At 42.3% G+C, this 21,776-nt stretch overlaps 3 protein-coding genes across 9 annotated transcripts; 2 read left to right on the forward strand and 1 right to left on the reverse strand.

The window, feature by feature from the left end:
- The first annotated feature begins 1,497 nt into the window (after window positions 1-1,497).
- LOC135644635 (glucan endo-1,3-beta-glucosidase 10-like) lies at window positions 1,498-3,895 on the forward strand. Its single transcript, XM_065162386.1, has 3 exons — window positions 1,498-1,658; window positions 1,749-3,110; window positions 3,454-3,895. Exons 1-3 carry the CDS (start codon window positions 1,583-1,585, stop codon window positions 3,486-3,488), a joined length of 1,473 nt encoding a protein of 490 aa, XP_065018458.1. The 5' UTR covers window positions 1,498-1,582; the 3' UTR covers window positions 3,489-3,895.
- A 671-nt stretch (window positions 3,896-4,566) lies between these two features.
- Window positions 4,567-14,666, forward strand: LOC135586950 (uncharacterized). 7 transcript variants are annotated; one of them, XM_065164591.1, is made up of 11 exons: window positions 4,568-5,106; window positions 5,211-5,273; window positions 8,371-8,512; window positions 8,593-8,889; window positions 8,992-9,145; window positions 9,220-10,194; window positions 10,295-10,533; window positions 10,615-10,688; window positions 12,876-12,978; window positions 14,292-14,320; window positions 14,422-14,666. In XM_065164591.1, the coding sequence occupies exons 2-11, from the start codon at window positions 5,221-5,223 to the stop codon at window positions 14,480-14,482; spliced, it is 2,127 nt and encodes a 708-aa protein (XP_065020663.1). In that variant the 5' UTR covers window positions 4,568-5,106; window positions 5,211-5,220; the 3' UTR covers window positions 14,483-14,666. The 7 variants fall into 7 exon arrangements, with proteins under 7 accessions (XP_065020662.1, XP_065020663.1, XP_065020658.1 ...); XM_065164586.1 differs by having other exon boundaries at window positions 4,569-5,106; window positions 5,214-5,273; window positions 14,416-14,666; XM_065164588.1 differs by having other exon boundaries at window positions 4,569-5,103; window positions 5,214-5,273; window positions 14,416-14,666.
- Window positions 14,667-15,270: 604 nt separating this feature from the next.
- Window positions 15,271-17,846, reverse strand: LOC135645236 (endoglucanase 7-like). The gene is made up of 5 exons (XM_065163423.1): window positions 17,501-17,846; window positions 17,216-17,428; window positions 16,926-17,126; window positions 16,587-16,841; window positions 15,271-16,227 (listed from the first exon to the last, which is right to left on the reverse strand). The coding sequence occupies exons 1-5, from the start codon at window positions 17,753-17,755 to the stop codon at window positions 15,547-15,549; spliced, it is 1,605 nt and encodes a 534-aa protein (XP_065019495.1). The 5' UTR covers window positions 17,756-17,846; the 3' UTR covers window positions 15,271-15,546.
- Between the last annotated feature and the right edge of the window lie 3,930 nt (window positions 17,847-21,776).

Here is a 21,776-nt window from a genome sequence, read left to right on the forward strand (position 1 = left end):
TGACAAAGAGTACAACATATAATTGCTTGCTTTGAACTCTTATCCACATGGATAAACATTTGGAGGGTGGCCTTCGTCTTTCCCTTATAGCCTGAATACCATGTGAAGGTCTTGTGTTGATTGATGATTAGTTAACGATATTTTTCTGATCACAAGATATTAACGTATGAGTCAGTATGAAATAATTTCGTTTCTCCTATTATTTTTTATTTTTTCTCTTTCCCATGGTTACTCGTACATCACTATCAAAGATTTTGATTTTCTTTAAACAATATAAAGCTCGTATTGCCCAAGCAAACTTACCAACTAAAGTTTTGTGATATAAAGTTATTGGTAATTAAATATTTCAAAAAAAAACATGCCAATCCTAACACACATACATAATATTACACAGTCAACCACTTGTGTTGTTGGATGTAATTTAATGCTTGATTAGGTGCTAGATTTTGATGTATCAGTCCGGATTATTATATTCCTATTCCTATAAGTAACGTTCTCTCTTATTCTTATCATAAATCCTCTCTCTCTCTCTCTTTCTCTCTCCTTCTCTCCTTTTGTTTTCTAGCCATCCTCAAACACTCATGAATCCTCTTTTTTTTGGTCGAACGTTATCATCCACTGTATGATTCAACCATTTCACACTCCGTCCCTCTCTGTTCCGGATATGATGCTCCGAATGTTTAGCTCGGAGTCAATCGAGTCCTCCTTCGTTGACTTGCGGACGTCCTAACCTCGAAGCAATTCATCTCTCAATTAACTATTTTGACAAACGGAGAGCACGTCGGACGTATCCGTTGCAAAAGACCTGTTACTGACACGGGCGACGACAAAGAATCCTCCATTACGAGGCACCCCCCACATGCCCCTCACGGGACTTCCAGCTCTCTCTCCTTCCTACTCCCCATTATTGTAATCAATCTCCATTAATTAGCTCCAGCTAAGTTACTCCACCATTTCCCGCTCTCGTGCTCCCCCTTTCCCACCCTAACGCAGGAGATGCCGACCTTTCCCTTCCCATCGCGCAGGCAAAGCTGTCCAGCGCAGGCCGTAGCGAGTACAGTGTCCGGCTACGGACTTGCAATCCAACGGTCGACAGTCCCCCGCAGCGGGGAGCCCCTCTGCGCCCGCTTCCCGTCATCTCGACTCATCGTCTTTTTGACCGCTTTCTCCCTGTGATGGCGCCCCAAAACGGTCGACTTCCTGGGCGTGGGTCCCTTCCGCCACCGGGAATATACAGGTGATCCGACGCGCATTTCACAACACGGGATTGCTCCAACACGCACCGGTAAGCCGACACGTGCCCCTGCCGTGACCCTCCCCCGAACCGTTCCTCGTGCGTGGAGAATAGCCGATCCGTATGTGGTTCTCGATGCCGCCCCACTACCACACAAAACGAGTACGTGGGTGGAGCCCACTCTGCCATACCTTGCCCCCGCCCATGCGAACGCTCCCAGCTCGCTCACCCTCCCCCTCCCCCTCCCCTCGAGTCCTTCTAGTTATAAAGCCCACTCTCTCCCTCACTCCCCGTCTTCGCCATCCCCCACCTTTCCCCCGCGCTCCGAGAAAGAAATCCGGCAATCTCATGCTCTGTCCGTCTCAGAGCATGGGGCTTCTTTTGTTCTGCTCCTTCCTCCTCCCCCTCTTCTTCTCTTACTCAGGTGATTTGACTCTCTGACCGCCATGTTCATTTTGCTTGTTTCGTGCTAAATGTGCTTCCTCCTCGTGTTATTTCTTTGTCCAATCTGCAGAAGCAGGAACTGTTGGTGTGAACTATGGACGGGTGGCCAACAACCTGCCGCCAGCGACGAAGGTGGTGGAGCTCTTGAAGTCGAACGACATCGGCCATGTCAAGCTTTACGACGCCGACCCTACCGTCCTCCGCGCCCTCGCCGGCACCGGTATTAAGGTGGTGGTCACCATCCCCAACGAGATCCTCGCGGCCACCGCATCTCGCTCCGGCTTCGCCTTCGCCTGGGTCCAGCGCAACGTCGCCGCTTACTACCCCTCCACCCAGATCGAAGCCATAGCCGTGGGGAATGAGGTGTTCGTTGACACACGGAACTTCACAGCATTCCTCATCCCGGCCATGCAGAACGTGCACGCCGCGTTGTCCCGCCTCCGCCTTGACAGCGCCGTCAAGGTGTGCTCCCCCATCGCCCTCACCGCGCTCCAGGCCTCCTACCCCCCCTCCGCAGGCTCGTTCCGGTCCGACCTAGCTGAACCAGTGATGCGGCCCATGCTTGAGCTCCTGCGCACTACCGGCTCTTACCTCATGGTAAATGCCTACCCGTTCTTCGCGTACGAGGCCAATGCTGACGTGATCTCCCTCGATTACGCCCTCTTTCGCCCCAACGAGGGGGTGGTCGACTCTGGGAACGGCCTCCGCTACTACAGCCTCCTCGACGCACAGATCGACGCCGTCTTCGCCGCCATGTCTGCCCTCAAGTACGACGACATCAAAATAGTCATATCCGAGACGGGATGGCCGTCCAAGGGCGACTCCAACGAGACGGGCGCCGGAGCTGCGAACGCGGCTGCCTACAACGGGAACCTCGTCAGGCGGGTTCTGTCGGGCAATGCCGGCACGCCGCTGAGACCCCAAGCCGACCTGAACGTCTACGTCTTCGCGCTGTTCAACGAGAACCAGAAGCCAGGGCCGACGTCGGAGAGGAACTACGGGCTGTTCTACCCGGACGAGGGAAAGGTTTACGACATCGAGTTTACGCTCGGCGGTAGCAACAGCGGAGGCGGAGGGTTGCGGTGGGAGGAAGACAGAGGAAGGTCCAAAGGCGGCAGCAAAGGCAGTGGCTCCCCTCCCACGCTACCACAGCCGTCATCCTCCGGCACGGTGCGGGCGAGCTCGACAGGGGAGAGCTGGTGCGTGGCAAACGCGATGGTGGGGAAGGCGCGGCTTCAGGCGGCGCTGGACTTCGCATGCGGCGAGGGCGGAGCGGACTGCCGGTCGATCCAACCGGGGGCGGCGTGCTACGAGCCCGACACGGTGGAGGCGCACGCGGCCTACGCCTTCAACAGCTACTACCAGAGGAAAGGACGAGCCATCGGCACGTGCGACTTCGAGGGCGCCGCGTACCTCGTTTCCCAGCCACCCAGTAAGTTCCCCCTCGCTTGGCGCCCCCCCTCCCCCATCTCATCGACGCCCTTCTTCGCACGTTGGGAACGAGATCTACGGTCCGGATCTCGTGAATGCCGGCTTAGGATTCCCGGTAGCCCAAAGCGATGGGGAACAGTGCGGTTGACAGCACTGCCCGATGTGACGTGACTCATCATGTCCATTGGCAGTAGTGACCACAACGTGTCGCTTTATGTGTGTGTAAACTTCCATTGGGTTTCGATGGTGCCCACCACAACACACAACTGCTGCTAGGTTGCATACATACATACTTTTTGACTCTGTTGTTTGCTAATCGGTGTTGCATTGTGGTGATGTTGCAGAGATTGGTAGGTGTGCATTTCCGTCCGGAGCGTGAACGAACAATCAATGCCGAGTACCAAAGAGTTAGATATGAAGGGAAGAACATAAGTGAAAAGGGTGGGAGACAGGTTGGGGTAGGGTGGGAGCATCTTCTTTTTGGTGGCACTGTTAAAACTATCATGGATCTCTGTAACATAGCATGCATGTGAACCAGTGTAGTAGTTGTCTGACCCATGTTCCTTTTAATATTTTTTATTTTGGGTTAGTGCCTTACAACTTTAGTGTTGGCTTGTGCATACTCCTTTAGTTGCACCAATTCTGATGTCTTGTTGTAACTCGAACATTTTATTAGTCTATTGTCATAATCTTAAGAAAAAGCACATGCGGGTAGGGTTTATTCCAATACCATCCGATTTACTAGCGGATCGGATTTTAATTGGATCCGAGTTGCATTGTGTTGGATCAGACCGTGTTGGACATAAGTTTGATCTGACTCCAGTCTGTAAATTCGATCAATTTGGTTTGCATGGCAGTGATGTTACCACATTTACGTGTACATTCACTTAAATGTTGCAGAGATCATAATGATTATTCTAATCCAAGAATTAAAAAAAAAAAATCAAATGCGTCATTTTAGAATCATGTGAAGACCGTATTACGCTCTTTTTTGTGTCATAACAACGACTGCTTATGATGGATGGGCTCATCAACTCCACATGTCAGTCAAGTAAGTCACATGATATGCACGACGATACAGCAATAATAATACGCAGTGGATTCCAATAATATAGCCAATATTTGGTTTTAGGCTGGAGTAATAATGACCAAATAATATACGTGGGAAATTAGGCGCAAAATAGTTGAGCCTCAGATAGCGTAGTTCTAAAGTGCGAGTTGGGCGAGCGCAGGATGGCCCATGGGTTGTGCTTGTGGCGTAGCTTTGGGTGGTGCGGCTGAGCCGAGCACGAATCGAATTAGGAATCTGAGTCGAGTCGGATTGACATCGATTTGGGTTCGCCGCTGGATGAAATTTGTCGGCAGGTCGCGTTGTCGTTCCACCAAATGCTGTTCGCTGTTCGTGTTGCTTCGCTAACTCATCCTAATCGCCACGTTTCCTCATACATCCAACGCAGTAATCCGTGGTGGTTTCCCCTTTTGCCTTTTACCTTTTCCGCTTTCCTGTGTCTCGCCCGCGTGGCCGGTCACCGCTCCGCCGCTCCCGCGCTCTGTCGCCGGCCCGCGCGCGCAACCCAATCGTCTGGCTTCGACGCAGAGCAGGAACGGATCCCAAAGCGGAGAGAGCGACACGTCAGACTCGTCGCAGCGAGCACTCGGCGAAAGATAAAAAGATAAAAAGAATAACGAATTTTCAAGAAGGGCATAGTAACGGCGGTAACGTGGGTGACGTCGTCGTCGCGGATGTGGCGAGGCCGCGAGGCATCGAGCTCGGACGCCCCTTGGAAGCAAAGCGAAGTGTATTAATTGGCCCCAAGCGGCCTTCTGTCTCTTTCTCTCTCTCTCTCACGCTATCTCTCGATCTGTTTCTCCGGCGGCCTTATATCTTGCTTTGTACTCCTATTGGTATCCCGATCTAGCGGAAACGTTCAAGGTGCTGATGAGGTTCGGTCGAACCGGTGGTGGTGAGCGATGGAAGCATTTTGACCTGATCAGCGGTTTTCTTCTTCTTTTTAACTTCATCCTGACGCCAGATTTGGTGTTTTGGGGATAAATTTTTGGCTTTGATTACTCCTAACAGAAGGATAATTTCTTTTTGCAGCAGAATTGCGATGGGAACTCGTGAGGATCGCTGCTTCTTTCCTCTCACGAGTTTGCAGATTGGGTAAGAACTAGTATTGATGTGTTCTTGGTTCCGTATGGTTTTCTAGAAACGGTTTTGTTATCGCTCCCCTGTTTCTACCCCTAAATCAACTTAATTTGGTAAGATTATCTAGTTGACATATTGGACTGATATGTGAAATATGAACGCTAGAAGCATGGATTTAATGGGAAAGAAGATGGGGAAATTTCAACTCTAGGTTACAAAATTGTGAGAGAAGAAATCGTAGTTCAGTGAAATCTTTATGTAGTTTATAACCTTATATAAACACCTTCCGTGGAATTAGTAGTGCCCTTTGATGGTATCCGTGTCATTTGAACCTGGATATTTCTAATACGCTCTTATTGACCTCCATCACAAGATGTCAACAGATGGTGCATAGGATCTCTGCTAGAAGTAGAACCGCTCACTTGTCACCTATTCTAGATCAGTTGTAGTCTAGCCTGGTTGCTCTGTTGGCGATGATATTCCCCATATTTGATCAGATTCTTGGTGAAATCCTGCTGGTGGCATGATCTGCACAGTCTCCTCCCAAGCAATAGGTCATCAAGAAAGAACAAAAAGTAGACAATTGAAATTGCATCATGAAGATATATCTATTTCTTTTTCTCAAAATTTTTCTTCTGTTTTCTTGGTGGCATACTGAATTGGTACTTGTCAATATCCCCCTATGGTGAGGTAAATTGTAGGTTGGACTAGGGAATGGTATGGGCTGTCTTGCTGATAAGGCAATATTTATATGATGGTTAATTAAATATTTGTTTTATTGAATCGTCTCATTTACAACAATACTCTCTGTCTACAATGATTACAGATATATCTTAAATAACTCATTTACATGTTCATTTTTTTGGGTTTCATGGATTATCATTGTTTTTAAAACTCGAATGGCATCATGAAATAGTATGCCATCAGATAATCGGGGTGTCGTGTGGACATATATATGAGACATATGAGCAATGTTATGTAAAACATATGCATTATAAAGAGGGTTTGATAGACTAATAAGCCAATGTATCCATGGTTGTTGCTATTTCTTTAGAGACAAATATTTCTAAATATGATTTATCAAAAGAAAACTACATTTTGATATGTTGCATTTGTCAAAACTTTTCAGTATCCTGATTCTCTTTTATCCTTTTGCAATGTATTTGTAGTAATCAAGCAATAACAGGTTAGTTGTTAGGCACCAGATCCAGTGCTTAAGCGACTGCGTAGCTTGGAGGCCCTTTGAGTGCCAAGGGAAGGGTGTGCTGACAAACCCTTTTGCTAATGCTGGCTCGTCCTGGTTAATATGGATCTCATGTTGACCATGCTAATTGGCATATACTGTGGCAACAATGCATTATGATCATCTGTTTGCACGAGTTTAATTCTTAATTCAAGAGTCTCAGTAACTGTACTTTGTGAATTCCCATCTCAAACAGCAATTTAAGATTCCAGGAATGGTACCTAGTGAATTCTCATCTCAAACAGCAATCCAATTTTCCTCATTGAATTCATGTTTAATGGATTGTAATCATGTGCAGTGTGTCCAATGATTTTCCTCTATGACGTCTTAATTTTATCAGCATAATCAGTTGCTCTAGCATCCCTAAACGTTTAAACTTTGGCAACTTTGAAAAATAAAAACTGCTACCTGTTCAACTTAAAATTTATTGTCTAATCCTCAATCCTGAATGTTAAAATCTTGCTATATCAGTATACAATTTTTCTCTTCTTTTCTGTTTTGGTCGCAGTTTTTGCTCAGACAACATAGGCTTTCAGATTATGAGTTATCATTAACTCGTTGCCGTTTTCTTCTCCAATTTTCTTCTCTAAAATCTTTTTGTAAGTTGAGACTTTTATTTTTCTTCTTTATAGTTTGTTTATGTTTTCCCATGTTGGTTGGGTATTCAGAATTTGGTGTAAACTATCCGAATGTTGCTATCAACTATCAAATTTTCACTAAAGTTCAGGCTTCTTGTAGCAAGGTATTTCATGGAATTGAGTGTTGATAAACCTATGTTAACTTTGATTAAGAAATGTATAGTTGTCCCAGAAATAGTAAGAAAAATGTATGCATTGTTTATTTTTTTCAATAGTTTTGTTGGAGTTCATGATTTGCATATTTTTAGGGTGCCAACCAGGTTGTGGATTACTAGCCAACTTTCGCAGGGAGTGCATATATCATATTTGGGTTCAACTATTTCATTTATCGTTGCATCTCCTTTAAGAAAAAAAGGTCCTGCCAGTTGACTTTCAAGACAGAAATTACTAAGAACAAGCTTTATTATCCAAGAGTGATATGATTAATCTGGTCAATTAAATGATTAATAAACAAGCATGACTCTGGTAAGTGTTGGTATTATGTTCCATGACACATGGTATGTCAGCATACCAATCATCACCGAGGTGGGAGAAGGAGGAGGAGAAGGAGAAGGAGAAGAAGAGGAGGAGGAGGAGAGGTGGTTAAGGAGAGGAACAGGAAGAGGAGAACAAGAAGAGGAGAAGAGAGGGAGAGCAGGAAAGGAATGGAGGAGGAGATGTACTAGGCAGGCGGGCAAGGATGGTGGCAGTGAATAGCAGGCAATGGTGAACAATGGGCGGCTGTGGTGAGCAGGGGTGGGTTAAGGCAAGTTGAGAGAAAGCAACCGGAGGAGAAACAGAGAGAGGTACTAGAAAAAGACAATGAAGTTATCAACCATCAATTATTTTATAAAAACATCATGGGATAGATTAAGCAAGAGAGAAAGAGAGTGTGCCAGGGTGGGCTTATCATCCGGTTTCTGCAAGTTACCAGATGGTGACATGCTTACTGTACCAAACCAAGTGAAAAAGCCCTGGTCTGAACCGGTAAATACCATCCAATACAGACCGGTCGAAGCAAAATATAATGTTGTGATCCAAATTTCTTTAATATATATTATAGATTGTTGAACCTGATCTGCATATGAAATTTGTTGGTCAAGCATTTGTCATGCTTGGGGATACGGTTTTTCTCGGATGCTAATATATGGATTTCTTACAAAAGATTTATGTGTCAAATATTTCTGTGAAGCCAACATGCTACTGCTATAAAATTGATAGGACTAACTCCATATTTGGGTTTCCTTTGTAGGGATTTGCAGTCCTATCTCTCACGTTTGACTCTCTTTTTGCCGATAAGAAGTCAGAAGTTCTTTATCCTTGTTGATAACCGTCCATGGTTGATTGACCAGGATTCACGAGCTGCTCACTTGTGGCAGTTAATGGTTACTAAGGTAAATGTGGAAACCTTCAAAGTCATACTCTTCATATGTGCGAGTCAATTGTATATTTCAGTTAAATTTTTGTCATTCAGTCTAGGTTATCTCCTTTTGCAAACACCAGAGCTGCTAGAGTGACAAGAAGAGATATTGGAAAGATTTTAGAGTTTACAAATAGCTCTAGATCCCTTTCCATCACTAGAAACAGATTGCGCAGATGGTTCTCACTGATCGATACTGCTTTAAGTCAAAAGAAAAAGTTGCTCCATGTCAAGAAACTGAAGGCCTCATTCCTCTTCAATAAGGAGTTGCACTGTACATTGTATGGATTCATTGTTTTCGAAGTACAATGGGCTCATGTGCGTGGTATCAACTACATCAACGAACTGCAGGTATCCTATATTTTTTTAATTTCCTATTTTAACCAGTATATCCGCTGTTTGTCTCTGACCTAGTAGAAGGTTTCTTTTCTGTATTTGTGATTACTCACATAGACTGATACGTCAATGGCATTGGAAGCTAAATTGATGAAAAGGTGGGAATTTGATAGTATTGAACAGTCTTGTAGCTGCATTTCTTCCTGGTATACAGGGACCTGCAATGAGATTAGTCTGCTTCGGGAGTATTTAGAAAGTATCTCCAACAAAGGTAATGCAGAACTCAGATTTCTGTTACGTCTCATGAGTCCCTTCTCCTTGACAACCATGTATCATCTTTTCCAGGAGATGTGTTTTACGATGCTCGGGAAGATCCTTTTACCACTACTGAAATGAGGGAAAATCTTCACAGTGCTGATGAATTCCATGAGGAAAAACATAATTGTAGCTATTCTAATTTTATCCCTATGCTTGAAAGAATGGAAGATTCAGGTTCACCCTACACACCACCTGTTTCTGGGCCATACAAGCGAAGAAAGATAATGAAATCAAGTGTGGGCAGTGACACTGATGAAGTTTCTGAGGAAGCATACAGCGAAATTGTGAGCTCACCAACAATTTCTGAGTCCTCATCTTCTTCGTCCAGTTGTGAATGTGAGCATGCTAGTTTAGTTTTTGAGGCTAGCACTTACAAGGATGTGCTCATCTTATTCAGATTTGATGATCATGATCTCCCATTTAAGCTTAAGGAAATAATTATGGCTGACTTGAGGCTACTTACATTATTGGAGTATGGACTTCCTTCATGGGTCATTTTTCTCCAGTCCTACCCAGTATTTTGCAAAATATATCGTCCATGGATGTGTCCTCTAGCAAGGGCCTTATATGTCTTGATTTCTATAACCACTGTCCTCATAGGTTTCTATGACCTATATAAGAATGTTCCCATACTAAAGGCAACTGCATCAAGCTTATTTGGGCCATTCTTCGATTGGATAGAATCTTGGGAAATGATTTCAAGGATCAAGTACCTGGGGACTATACTATTTCTTCATAACTGTGAGAAAGCTTTCAAGTGGTTCCTGATGGTTGCACGTGCTACTAAGTCATTATTATCAGTTTTGACCAAGCCAATTGCGGGTCCAATTATGGAACTTTTTGAATTTGTCTTCCCCATCTGGAATGTATGGTTTGATACAGTAGAAAGCTTAAGTTTGATTGTTTGGAACATGTTATCCTCTTCATGCAGCATGATCATAACTATATTGGATATCATTATTTGGCCTTTCTGGTTCATCTTTTCTACTTTATGGAGTATAGGTATGATATCAGATATTTGTGTCTTTTTACCTATAGTTGTTTGTCTTCAGTCTCCGCTTCTTCCTCTCTCTCACTTTTTTTCTACTTTTTTGTGTAACAGCGGCATATGTTATATACCCATTAGTTTGGCTCCTCTGGGAAATTGTTATAGCCCCTGCCCGCTTAATTCTTGCAATAGCAAGTTATTTTGGGATACTTCTCACCAACATCTACTACGTACTAGAAGGAACCTGGTCATCTATAGGCGCTTTGTTTCAGCTTGCTTCTGTATCTGAAGCAACAGTAGTTACCTATGAAGTTCCAGTTTGGCGGTCACTTTGGAATGATATATTTTCCAAGGTTATATGCATTTAAATTGTATAGTTATACACTGATGAATATCCATGTTGATATCTTGGAAGTTTCCTTCTCATTCTCCAGGTATTTCGAGCAATTCGAAGCATTTTTTATGGTTTTGTTGCTTTCTTTACAACTTGCAACAGACACCGACTAAGGTATGTTTACTTTTTGCTAGTATTTTGAGTTAGAACATTTGCATAAATTATAAAGCTTTCTGGTTAAAATTAGTGGAGTTATTGAAAATGTGTTTTGTTGTCACCTAAACGAGCTTGATCTTATGCTACTTGGGGACTATTTTACAATAATAAGAACTCATTCAGTGCTTCATGAGAATGTTGTGCAACATCTTGTGAAGCTTAACTAAATCTATACGAGACACTATGACATCAATAACACCATTAATCTGTGAGATCAACCGCATGGATCCATTTTCACCATTGAGTTATATATTGATAACTATTTGACACATGTTTGGCATGTTCATTGGTTTATTGACGAGACTATTATTGTTTTTTCAGTGTGATGTCATTTCTAAGCAACGAATAGCTAATTCTTAACATATTACATGGCTTGTGAGGACCTTACTATCAGATGAGCAACCAGGGATACGGGGCCTATTCAATTATGTAGCAAATAATAGTGGATTAGTAGGTGAGCGAAAAAGGAAACCTCTTAATTTGTAAGTCCTACCACTGAAATGGAATTCTTTATGAAGCTCCTATGTCTGCTTCTCAGTAGCCTTCCTCTTGTCTTCAGCTTTGTCACTAGGCAATTTTAAAACTCAGGACACTACAAAGCAATATATCGATAGAACTTATATCTTGTATGGTTGTAAACCTCAGTTGATGTATGCAAAACACCATCCTGATCCACTTTGGTGCTACATGGTCCATCCCATATCTATATGCACACAAATGGTCTAAAAATCTGCAATCGAATGGTCAATACCAGTCCGACGGAGATTCAGGCCGTGCGCTTGCTCATTACAGGCAATTCAGTTCCAGTTCAGCATTTAATTATTTTAAATAAAATATCTCTCTCTCTCTCTCTCTCTCTCTCTCTCTCTCTTAATTGCCCAAGCGCTTCTCTTTCTCTTGATGACGGCCACCCAAACCACTTGGTGCTTGTTGCCTGGTTCCAGCAGTCCACTGCCCATCATTGACAACCGCCGGTACTGCTCCCTTCTTTTGTCGCTGCCGTCTCTTCTCCTCTTCCCTACTGTGGCATGTACCGACATACCATATTAGCACACCAATACAAATTGGTCATACATTGGTCTGCCCAGTGATTAGTCAAGGTCTGGTACCTTCGATTTTGAACTTTGAATCAAGCATCATGTTGGAGGCACTTTGAAGTTCTCTATCCACTTGGTGCCAGGAAATCATATACCATCATCTGGTGTTGTATTAAGTAACGCTAGAAACACAATGGATTTTCTAAGCAACTTGGAAAGAGTAAATATGTGAATGTGTAAGGAACAAACATCAAAATGGTATTATTGATATTTAATTTTGATGATATGGGATCACTTTTTATCAAGTGCCTTTCGAGAAAACCATCAAATTGAGCTAGAAACAGAAGGCCTTTTGTTTTTCACATTTAAAATAGTATTCAATTGTATCATTATGGATTTGTTATGTGATGATAGACGTCTTTAAGCATGGAAATTTAAGTTGTATATGTATTTTTTGTGTTGGGTATTACTTCTTGGATACATGTCAGACACTTATCCAAAATATCTGTTTTTTCAAATAATCACTGAAAAGGCCATTCACTTAAGGATTTACTTATGGATGATTTTATTAAACAAGAAGAATAGATGTTCAGATAGATGTTTTATATTTCTGTTAAGCATCATATTATCGTTAACGAAATTAAAATGACAATTTCATGGTAAGTTCTTGTATCTTTTGTATAGCCCATGATGTTACTAAATTCTGTCCATGTTGTCTCGCTAATTAATTGTTAATATTAATCATGATATGAAACATATTCTAACACTATAAAGATGTTGAGCTTCACCATTTGATGTATCAACCTGTCTCTGTTGTCTTGTTTTGGAATACCATAAATATCAATGCTTTAAAGATAGAAAATGCTGGGAAACAAGGATCTATAGAATAATTGAAGGACAAATAAATGTTTTATCATTTAAAGCAAATGAATTTTACTTTATATGCATATTCTTTAGAGTTTTTCATTCACATTCTCCCTTCTTTCTACCTTTTTATTTTTTATTGGAAGACTTTGTTTGTAGTATATGTTGGCTGGAATTGTGCAGCTCATACTTGTTTACACCATAATGTATTCTTTTTCAACAATTCATTCTTCTATTTTTGTAGCATCTACAACCACATGCTTGAGTTTCTCCATCGTTTTTCTCATTCCACCTCAAGACGTTCCAAATCCGACCAAGTTAGGAAGAAGGGAAGAAACCAAAGCCCTGTAAGTTTTTTGAATTATCTTTGCTTGGGCTATCCAGTGGTCTACTTGCTGACTTTCTTTAGTTTGCTTCTGTGAGATATTTCTCTTGTAGTCCTTTCCAGAACAGCTTTACTTTGAGCATTCTGAAGAGGAAATGCTAATATACTTATTTAAGAGTCTTGTTGCTTCTTGTAGATGCGATTTTACTTTTTAAATGAAAACATATTATTTTTTTGACACTGTAGTTGAATATTTTCCTTTTTTACCTATAGATCCTTTTACTTGATGGCATTTTCATGTCAAAGAAAGAGAATGCCCTAGAGCCATCACTACCATTGTCATTGGTGCATGCTTCTTTAGGCTGCATAATGTGTATTAGTCTGCCATTACGTAGCTTGTCATTGACAGCCATGGAGAGATATAAATATGTAAAAGGAATATATTTATTTGTTTAGAATCAACAAATCAGTTCTACTTGTAGGGTTTGGATTCATCTAAACAATGTCTAATGCAGGATAAGAATGATAATATTTCGGATGGTCTTATAGTAAACTTGTTTATGTCAGGCATCTAAATGATTTTTGTGTCAAGCAACTACGTGATAAGCGTGTTATGACTTATGAGCACAGCATTATTTTTTGTTGCAAGGATGAAATGTAATAGCTATCAACAGTTAAGCACCTTAATATATATTTTGTAAGCCTTTGTATAGAATAAAATGTAAAAATATCATCCAAATACTGGTTTTGACACTTTGGCAGACCTTTATGGGATAAAATACTGTCTTGTTTGGCCTGGTATAACTTAATAAAAATGGAAAAAATGAATACCACTGGTATGAAGCTCTATGGTCGGCTAAATTATTCTGACTTCCTAAAGATAGAATTTTATCATCGGTAGGTTTATAATAAAAACGAACTTATCTTATGTGTCACCTGCCATTAAAAACCATAATTCATTTCTCTGCTAGCTATTGGAGGTTGGTATCTTCATGTCAATAATCTGATGGAAGCTTTTTTTTACAACATAGATAGTATAAATAAAGGGCTGTAGGTGATTCATATCTTTATTTAGATGCCAGAACTTTTGACTTGTCAAATCATGTGACTTATCAAGCCACAGCTTATAATGTTGACATGGTATACTTGATATCTTCCTCCCTCCCTGACCTATTGTGGAATTTACTTTTTAGAACCATCTCCTGTAAACACAGTCTATGCTTAAAGTTGCTGTTGCCATCAGTTTATGTTTTTTTTGTCATGTTCTTTAAATTTTGAAGAGCTTACTTGACACTCGGTCCCTCTTCTGTCTCATAATTGTTTGTCTGTGTGCAGTTACAGGAAAGTGAAAATTTAACAGCTACGTGAGTTTCCTAATAACCTTTTTAGCATTATTATGTTTCATTAAGCAAGCTGATTTCTCATGATAGGATGCTTCATGGACTGTTTTAACTGGCAGATGCAGCTTGCAGACACCAGATAAACTTCGTCGAAGGCAGGCAAGGCGGCGAACACATGAAACATAGCACAACAGATTGTAAAACCAGAACTGCATATTCTTTCATTCTTTTCCTCGGACAAAATATGTCCTACCCTCTTTGAGAAGTTCTGTAAATGTCTTAAGCGGGTATGAAATCTCTCCCCACAGGCTGAATGTTAGGCCATTTTACTTGTAGCATGTTCGTTATGGTGCTGAGAAAATTTCTTCCATGTAGTTTTGTGTGCTGAAATCACTATGACCTCTTCTTAGAATAATCAGTGAGTAGGGGTTTCTCAAAGTAGTTAAATTGTAGAAAATTGATCCACGTACCAAAGTCATTGTACTGAACCCATGAACATTCATATCATAGAGATGTTCAATGGAGGCATGTAAATTATATTTGAGGCCGCTTCAAGTTATCTCCAGATCGTTAAATTCGACTCGAGCATAAGGTGCTTCAGGTCACTAACCCAGATCTAGGGATCTTTCAGGCAAGTTAATGTGACCTTTTTGTGTTTGAATTGGATGAGTGATTCAAAATGAAGATGTCTGAAGTATGAAGTGTATCGAGCCGGCGTTTATAGGCTTAGATATTTTTTCTTCATTTGTTCATGCAAATGTGTCACAGTATTTTGCTGAAGTCATTTACCATGCAGAAGTTTGTGGGCTCACATTTTATTCACAAGTATTTTACCAAGTTATTTTAATATTCTATGAAGTTTCAAGTAGTTTTGCTACAAAAGATTTTATAGTTCTTGTTACGTTTCACTATATATATATATATATATATATATATATCACCTAAGGAACAGAATAAATATACAAGAACAAATGTGAGCTCGCCCATCTACATGTGTTTACTTACCGTTCTTTTTTTACCTTACTCTGTGTTACATGTGTAAAAGAAATCATAGAGGCTATACAGATGGCCAATTTGATTCTTTTTTAGCCTTATCAGACTCTTGCAGAGAATGAGAGCCTCAACAAGTACACCGACGTCGTTCCACAAGCGTGTGAAGCTCAAAGCTGATGCACGAGAAGCCGAGCCCACCCATCGTTATGCCGGTGCATTTGTTCAGTCTCCGAACAAATCCAATACGGAAGAAAGAATCAAGCGAACTCCAAGTACGAGGGGGACGATGAAGTCGTCATCTCTTTCACGTGTTGATGGGACATCTGTTGATGAAGCTTCGCCAGCACACCCACCAACGGGGCCGTGTTGTACGTGCAGGCCTCCGTCTGCATGTAATTCCCCCGGTGATCCCTGAACCTGTCATGGGAGTCGGGGCCGCCGACGAGAGCCCCGGTGACCACGTTAGGGTTCTGCCCCCGCCGCCCGTACCAGTCGTAGTACCCCTGCATGCACCCGATGAAGCCTTTGCTCCTTTTGTAGGACACGATCGAGGACCCCCGGTGGTGCACCCGCATGGGGTACTTGCGGCCGTACCCCACCAAGTAGCTGATGCCCATGGGATTGTCGCCGAGAATGTAGTCGACCTGCGACGTGGCGAGCTCCACCAGTTCTTGGGGCCTGACAGCCCCGGCCGGGCATCGGAGTACGTCCCTGCGTGCTTCCTTCAGGTAGTCAGAGTACGCGATGAGGAGGAAGGCGGCGCTCGAGACGTACTGCATGTTGTTCCACTGGCGGACGAAGAGCATGCCACCGGGCGTGCGGTGCAGGTTGGTGCCGTTGTTCTTGCTGAGGCAAGCGCAGATGTAGTGCTCCCCCTTCGATTCGTATTGCTTCAGTACATGTCTTTGCGCCGCCGAAAAATTTCCTACCGACAAAAGCTGAGAAGCGGCAGCACACGATTAATAGTATAACGACGCAAAGCTGTTAATTAATGCAGTTCGTGCAGTTGGGATTAATCCTCTTCATGCAAATGGCGTTTACTACAAGTTCTTTCGAGACAATCTATGATGCTTTAGTATGCGTTCGCGCAAATACAGGAGATTGATGCGGACATATAACCTTCTATTCGGCGTTGCTGGTAAGCTGTCACGCTCGTTATTTAACTTCACGTTATGATCAAACCAATGTCCCCATTTTTGTCTTTAGACAACTCGTGGACCAATCTACTAAATGGAGAGCTGGCGAGCGTTAAATGGACCGATATATTAGCATGCATGCGGACGTGTGTACAACATACCTTGGAAGCCAGTATCTGAATACCAGCGTACTTGGCATCCCAGCTGAACTCCGTCATCGCCCACCCCGTTCCTCCGAATCCTTCGCCATTGCTCACCACATACTCCACATACTGCGGCGTCCCTGTCGCCTTGTGTAGCCAAAGCGCGGCCCAAAGCAGCTCGTCCTCGTACCCGCTCCACGACGGGTAGTAACTCTTCGCCTCCCGGATGCTGCTGTCGTACTTCCCCCGATACTTGTCCGCAAACTCAAACAGCTACAGAGTTCGCATGCGAAGGACACGCAGACATCAGAGAAGAACACGCCCTGGATCACCATCGTGTAATAGTAGAATCGTTACCTTTTGAGCGTGATGCAACAAGAGGTGGGAGTAATGCGCGTCGGATTTGCGGAAGACGATGGAAGCTGCGGCCATGGCGGCGGCGGTCTCCCCCGCGACGTCTGATCCAGGGCTCTCCGTGTCGATCTTGTATGCTTGCCTCGGCGTTGTCATGTCCTCCGGCCTTTGCCAGCAGTAATGGTCCGTGTCGCCGTCTCCCACCTGTAGCATCCATGGATCACTATAAGCGAAACGTATCTACAACGTTTTGGATGGCACTCTATGATTGCTCGCTCCTCATGGAGAGATACCTCCGCCCACAGGACATAGGGATGGGTGTGGGCTTTGATGAAGTAATCCGTCCCCCACTTGATGGCCTCCAGAGCGTGATGGTACTCGCCAGCAGCCGCAATCTCGTCGCCGTACTCGATGACGCTCCACGACAGCATCGTGATCGTGAAGGCCATCGGCAGGCCGAACTTGACATGGTCTCCAGCATCATAGTATCCCCCTACCAGATCTACCTACACAAATGTTCCACCAGAGTAGTAACCGAGCCAGAAGCGGACACGCCGTAGTAAAACTCAAGAACTTACTCCTTGTTGGAGGCCATCGGTGAGGCCGGAATGGCCGCGCCAAGTGACACGCTGGCCGTAGGGAAGGCGGCCGGATCGCTGGGCCTCGAAGTAGAGGAGGCTTTTCGAGAGGGCATCCTTGTAGTCAAAAGCCTTGGCAGCGGCAACAGGGAGGACGACCCAAAGAATGGCCGTAACCGATACGAAGCACGAGTAAAGATCTCTGCTACCGCTTCTCTGCCGCCTGCCCTCCTTCTTCATGCTTCTGATCACCATGCTACAAAGAAAAGCCTCTCATTCTTCTTCTTCTTCTTCTTCTTCTTTTGGCGAGCGATGGAATGACGAATTCATATGGGCACGCTGTTTGACAAAGTCCAGGGAACATTTCTAAGCTGATTAAGTTAACCACCACATCTACCCATTCGAGATGGTCAATGTTCAGTGATCAAACGAGCTACGTCAACCGGGCCCTGCTGCGAGCATGTCGTATCAAGGAGAGGGACAGGGAGGGCCATCATCACCGGCCTCAAAGAAGGATGATTAATGGCACGATCAACAGCTTCATCACACGACTGACTCCGTAGAAGTAGACGCGGGGGGGTGGGGGGGCGGGGTTAGTGAGACGGCGTCACCCACGCTTAATTGCACTCGGTCCCAACAACAAGTGTATGGAATACAATACTATATCTACGTATAGGGAGCAAGCAAGAAAGCTCAGCATGCATCTCTACGTTGAGATCAAGAGGAGGAGTTGAATGCAAGGAAAGGACGCGGCACTGCTCTTTGCTTTGTCGTCCTCTTCCGCATGGCACGGTGGTGTCGATTGCTCGCAGTCATGCTTTTGTTTAACTTGTCGGCGCTCCTCCACGTGCTTTTCAAGCTGTCTTGGATGCGTTAGTTCAACCAAAATGGGCGAATTCTCCGATCAATATATATATATATATATATATATATATATATATATTCTTTAGACGCGTCCTCATTTTTTAGAGTATTCTCGAACAGTGTTTTTTTAAATCATAAATATACTTCAGACACCTTTTTTTCTTTTTTTCCTATGAGTCTGTCCATAATTTAAATTTATAATATTTTATACTATGTTATAATATTTTTCATAATAGTAAAAAATATTATAATATACTATAAAATACTAAAGTATAATATTTTTAATACTACATTACATATTGCTGTAAATAAAAGCACTATATTTCAGTGTTTTTATATTGTGTTATAGTATTTTCTTGGTATTACTTAAAAACACTATAACATAGTATTAAAAACATTGTAATTGGACCCATTCACAAATCGATCCATAGGAAAAAAATAAAAATATTTTAAATATTAGAGGAAAAAAAGGGTATTATTTTAGAATTTTAGAAATAAAAATCATTTTCTTGGGAATTCGTCCAAACCAAATCTATCTATCTTGTGTTGAAGTAGATGTTTTCCACTTCAACTCCTTAGAACTATTCAAATAAACAACAGATAAGCTTCATTAAATTCTTTATGGAGACATAGAGTTAGAAACAAGCGTATCTAATCCTACTCGAGCCATGCAACTTAGAAGACAACTGCCGAGTTAATAAAGCACCAAATCGTACTGCATATATGTATTTGGTAGCAGAAGTGGTGTTCTGATACAAGAAAAAAACCCTAATTAAATATATTTGATTAAGAGTTGCATTAACAATGGCCCTCACCTTCATCGAGGTTAATTATTAAACATAGTTAATTAGCTTTACCAACTACACATGGAATAGCATCATCAACCACACAACATGGTTGATATGTATGAAGCTGCAAGTACTTGTTAACTAAGTATTGCCATCTTATTGGTGATTTGGTGAAGGTGAAGTGGCTATTTGATTCAAGTGGATTATATATAATGTAATTCTCAAGGTTTAGTTGGCATGAAAAGTAGCAGTAGGTGGTGGAACAGATCGAACATCAATTTCAACAAACAAAAAAAGAGATAAAATTACACCATGCTTTGTTTTCATCTTGGATGTTGGTGAAGAGACCTTTCCATGATAAATGATTGTATCACAGTCTAAGTTTTTGAGTATAGATTACACATGGAAAGGAAGAGTTGACCTGAAGATTGTGTTCCCCACCTGCCCAAATACAATACTTAAAAGTCCTGTAGGGGTGAACGTGCACTCGAGTTGACCGAGGTTGTGAGGCCATAACTTGTTGGAACTCACCGATCCATAGTGTAATTGATAGGAGATTTAGTCTAGATCGGAAGAGGGTGTATGCTTGTATGTCAAACATGGAGTGCCCCACAGAGATTTATGGATGCAATGTCAATTTATTGTCCTATATAAACATAGACATTATTGTAATCTCCATGCGAGCAAAAAAAGATAAACAAAGGTGGAATCTTAGATTCGATCCTGATTTAAGCATTGTGGGATGAGTACTGATTGAGATGTTGGCTTGGAGCCGATCGAGATCCTATTTTATATTTATTTTTGAATAATATTAGAAAATATTGAGAAATTATGACAATGGCATGATCGACAAATTCCCTTTGATGCTTAAGTTAATTCGAAAAATAAAGAGTCATTACCTAAATACCTAGAGAGGATATGAATATCATAGATGACATTTGGATTATTACGCTAATAGATGTGCATTAATGTTACGGACAATTACATACATCTCTCAAGCTTGACATAGTCATACTATCTTGAATTTGTGGGATTACAATAGTGATATTATGGTCAACAACATTCAAGAAACGAGTTAGTCATATATGATGAAAATATCAGAAAATTATCAAACATCGAGGTATCGATGATAAATCATTAAAATGTGGATCGTATAATATTAAGATGTTATTCACATAATAGCATTGTGATGTTAGTCACATAAAGTATTAGTCATAAGATTATTGAGGTATCAATCACTTAGCATTGTAATATCAATCATGTGTTTGATGAGATATCAACTACATCGTTATTTTCGATGGTACGAAGAGATTATATAATTCTCTACATATACAAATCCAATGAATAATGCACAGTATTTTGGCCATGTTTTGGCTCACGTAAAGAAACGTCAGACTGACGTATCTGTCATTAGCTGTCGTGCAACAAGCTTTGTCGAAGACCAGAATGACTAATTTAAATGTTCCTTATCATCCAATTCTTCCGCCTTCATGTCGTTGACTCCTCTAAATTGACCAAACGGAGGAATAGACTTTGCACAACTCAAGAACGCGATCGTATTCTTCTCCGTATGTCGATGTTAATAAGAGTCATAATGCATGTAAAACTGAGCCATCTCGCTGATATTTCCACGCCTCAATCATTCTCCGCGAAATTAATGTGCGCCGGTGGAGGCTTTCTCTTCCACGGCCGGTGGAATTCACATCATGTGCAATGCATCGAAGATGCAGGCCATGACAGACTCTTTCTCCTCCTTGACGTCCTACCAACCTCTATTATTGGATCGCTTACTGTTCCTCTTCTTCCCCGGTATTCAACACTTGGACTACCGAAACCTGGAACTTAATCTCGAGGTCTCTTCCTTATATCGTGTTGCTCAGCCTTCTACATTCCATGGCAACTTTTCCCGCATAGGCTGACCGTCCTTTGCCTTTCTCATCTCTCCAAACCTCACTGCACTTGATCTCATGCATCCAAGAAACTCTTGTTTTCTAATTTCTAAGTCAAACCCAAACCCATCCACCTCAACAGGAACCAGACTGCAGCGCTCAGAATCAAACCCAACAAGAGAAGAAGTCAACGCTCTAGGGAACAAGTCGCTGGACATGTTTCGTCGGTAGTGGGCTTTTGGTCAAAGCAGCTGAGATCAAAAGAATGCGATGGATATCATTATATACTAATTAATGCCTTATACACGAAGTTGAAGTCCAATATGATTAAGGGGAAGGCTCGAATACTGTTCGAACGGTTCCACGATCGATCTATCGTGATTATATGAAATTTTTGATGTAATCCTGCTTAAACCAGTAACCGATAGAGAGGGAATGATTTTAGTAAACATTAACTCGAGGAAAAACTTGAATGCTCATTTGAGGGCTGATGTGAACTTGAATGCTTTCGATTGTACGAGAGTTATTGATGGGCATCTCGTTGACCAAGTTGGCACAGGTGACAAAGATAGAAGGCCGCAAAGTAATGACGGATGTGACCATAGAGGTACGGGAGTAGCCCGGCGAGATGTGGCTGAGGGAGCTCTATTGAGGAAGAACAGAGAGCAACCTAGATGATGACAGTGTGAAGAGATGGAGATGTAGCACAAGTTCTTCCTCGGGAGGTGGCAGAGC

Source organism: Musa acuminata, chromosome BXJ3-8 (genome assembly GCF_036884655.1).
Source record: "Musa acuminata AAA Group cultivar baxijiao chromosome BXJ3-8, Cavendish_Baxijiao_AAA, whole genome shotgun sequence".
Classification (NCBI taxonomy): Eukaryota; Viridiplantae; Streptophyta; class Magnoliopsida; order Zingiberales; family Musaceae; genus Musa; species Musa acuminata.